The sequence below is a fragment of the Poecilia latipinna genome, unplaced genomic scaffold, assembly GCF_001443285.1.
Source record: "Poecilia latipinna isolate Pla-1442-1.1 unplaced genomic scaffold, P_latipinna-1.0 Scaffold3402, whole genome shotgun sequence".
In the NCBI taxonomy this organism is placed as follows: Eukaryota; Metazoa; Chordata; class Actinopteri; order Cyprinodontiformes; family Poeciliidae; genus Poecilia; species Poecilia latipinna.
The window spans coordinates 31,436-33,915 of NW_015116018.1; the positions used below are offsets into that span (position 1 = coordinate 31,436).

Here is a 2,480-nt window from a genome sequence, read left to right on the forward strand (position 1 = left end):
AAACTGCCACCTGGATGTCCTGTTGCCTATGGGTAGTTTAAACTTTGATGTTTGATGTTATTCATTTGTAGCATTTAAAATAATGACTAATTTATTAGGGAAAAATACAAAAGTAAAACCAAGTGAAAGCGATCAAGTATCTTCTATGGGAGACATAGACCATAAGAATAACTCTAGCTAAAGTAACATCACTGTTGGATAATGTCTCCCACTCCATACATGAAGCTGTTGATGAACTGGACCTTTCAATATCAGACTGCTCCATTTTAAGTGCACAAAATAGTGTTATCAGACATCCTTCTTCCCAGATCCTGTTAGACTGTAACCATCACCGCTCCACAACAAGCTGAGTAAATTTCTACATCCCTGCTGGTGTTTGCATAGTTATTTGCACAGTTTTACTCATTTCAAATAAAATTTCTGCTTGTTTGCACAGTTTTATATTGTGAATTGTCTACTGTTTTTAATGCAATGTATACACGTTCATTTCACATGTATTTTCATTTGAATATATTTTAATGCCTTTATCTTCATATTTTTATTTTTGTGTGAATACAATTGCCCTGATGTCATTTTATGTTGCTGCTGTTAATTCTGAAATTCCCCCAATCTTGGACAAAAAGGTCTATTCTATTCTATTCTATTCTATTCTATTCTATTCTATTCTATTCTACAACAACACATCACGTCAGATCCATTTCAGTACAAATTATCAAATGTGCGTATTGTACTTGAATGCATCATGAGGTTATTACAAAATCACCGTAAGCTAACGTGTAGTTGCGCAAAAGTGTAAAAGAGAAACTTGACTCTATGTAACTCCGGGTCATCACAGTTTTGCGTTTCTTCCTGGCTGGCTGACCTACATTTGGAAAGCTGGCGACTTTGTCGCCATCTAGAGGGGATTTGATGTATAGCACCGATGATGCCACCTTAATCATTTTTATTAAACAAACGGGACAAGCCTGGGCACCGGCAGTAAAAAGTTACTCCTATGCTAATAAGTAAATATTTTCATAACTGAATGACTTTAGTCTATTTACAATGTACTCGCATTTTAATTAGGTAGCGGATGTATTTATAGCCATTGTCGTTGCTGCTGCCGCTGTTGCTGCAATGGAAGTAAACAGGGACGAGGCGGAGCGCTGCATTGACATTGCTGCCGCAGCTTTAAAGATTCACCAGCCTGAAAAGGCGCTGAGGTTCTTGGAGAAGGCACAGAGACTCTTCCCAACAGAGAAAGCTCAAGGTAAGCAAGAGCTATGATGGTGGTGCGCGATGAGGACCCTATAGTTGCAGCATCATCACCTGCAGCAGCACCTCCATCCCAGAGGAGCTGCGCATACAGCATACAGTCAGGGCCTGTAATAGCATTACTAGCTGACTCCGTTACTATTACACTGTAATGTTAAGCTCGACAATACGCAAAGCTGATGTTCCCTTTCATTCCTATTTTGGGTTTGAATGTGTCAGGAAATATGAATAGAAAAATAAACCTAGAGATCCGGCGGTCAACAACAGGACAGGGGAGGGACCTAGATTACCAGCATCCTTAAATAGCACTATTCATACTGTTTTTTTTCTCTCACACATTTTGTTACAGTAAAATCACAAAGCTTCATATTTTATGTCATATGTGATAAACCAAGGGAGTGGTAGCTCAGTGCTCCAACATCCGCAAACGGCAACTGCTATCACAACTTGAGATTGACGAGGTACAACACAAATGCTACGGCAAAAGGGAGGACCCCATAGGTAAGGTCAGGGGGGAGTTAACTACTCCCCACCCCGAGACTGGGTATGCAGCCCCAGTAATGAACGAACTATCAAAGCTGAACGAGACAGCAACTGACCTGAGAGAGAGAATCGTGGCCCGAATGAACACCAGGCAACCCCGACGCCAATTACACAGTTGCCCGAGACTGCAAAACCCGACACACCAACCTGTGCACCGCTTGGATTGATTACAAGAAAGCCACAATGCCACACACCTGGATCATTGAATGCTTAGAGATGTACAACATCAATAGGACTCTAAGAGCCTTCATTGCAAACTCGATGGGGCTGTGGAAAACCACCCTTGAAGCCAACCGCAAACCACTTGCACAAGTGTCCATCAAATGTGGCATATTTGATGCTCTGTCCCCACTGCTGTTCTGCATAGGCCTGAACCCCCTCAGCCAAATCATCCACAAGACTGGCTACGGATACTTAAGAATGGGGCCACAATCAGTCACCTCCTCTACATGGATGACATCAAGCTGTACGCCAAGAGCGAGCGAGACATCGACTCACTGATCCACACCACCAGGATCTACAGCACTGACATTGGGATGTCATTCGGAATAAAGAAGTGTGGTTGGATGGTTACAAAGAGAGGGAAGCGTCCACACAGAAGGGGTCTCACTCCCAGAAGGAACAATAGCTGACATAGAGCACAGCTACAAGTACCTGGAAATACAGCAAGCAAATGGCAACCT

At 42.5% G+C, this 2,480-nt stretch overlaps 1 protein-coding gene across 1 annotated transcript in view; it reads left to right on the top strand.

The window, feature by feature from the left end:
• The first annotated feature begins 693 nt into the window (after window positions 1-693).
• LOC106940885 (dnaJ homolog subfamily B member 12-like) overlaps window positions 694-2,480 on the top strand; it is an 11,608-nt gene continuing 9,821 nt past the window's right edge. The window contains exon 1 of the mRNA XM_015023752.1: window positions 694-1,249. Coding sequence (XP_014879238.1) covers window positions 1,117-1,249 — 133 coding nt within the window. The 5' untranslated portion in view covers window positions 694-1,116. The remainder of the gene's footprint in view (window positions 1,250-2,480) is intronic.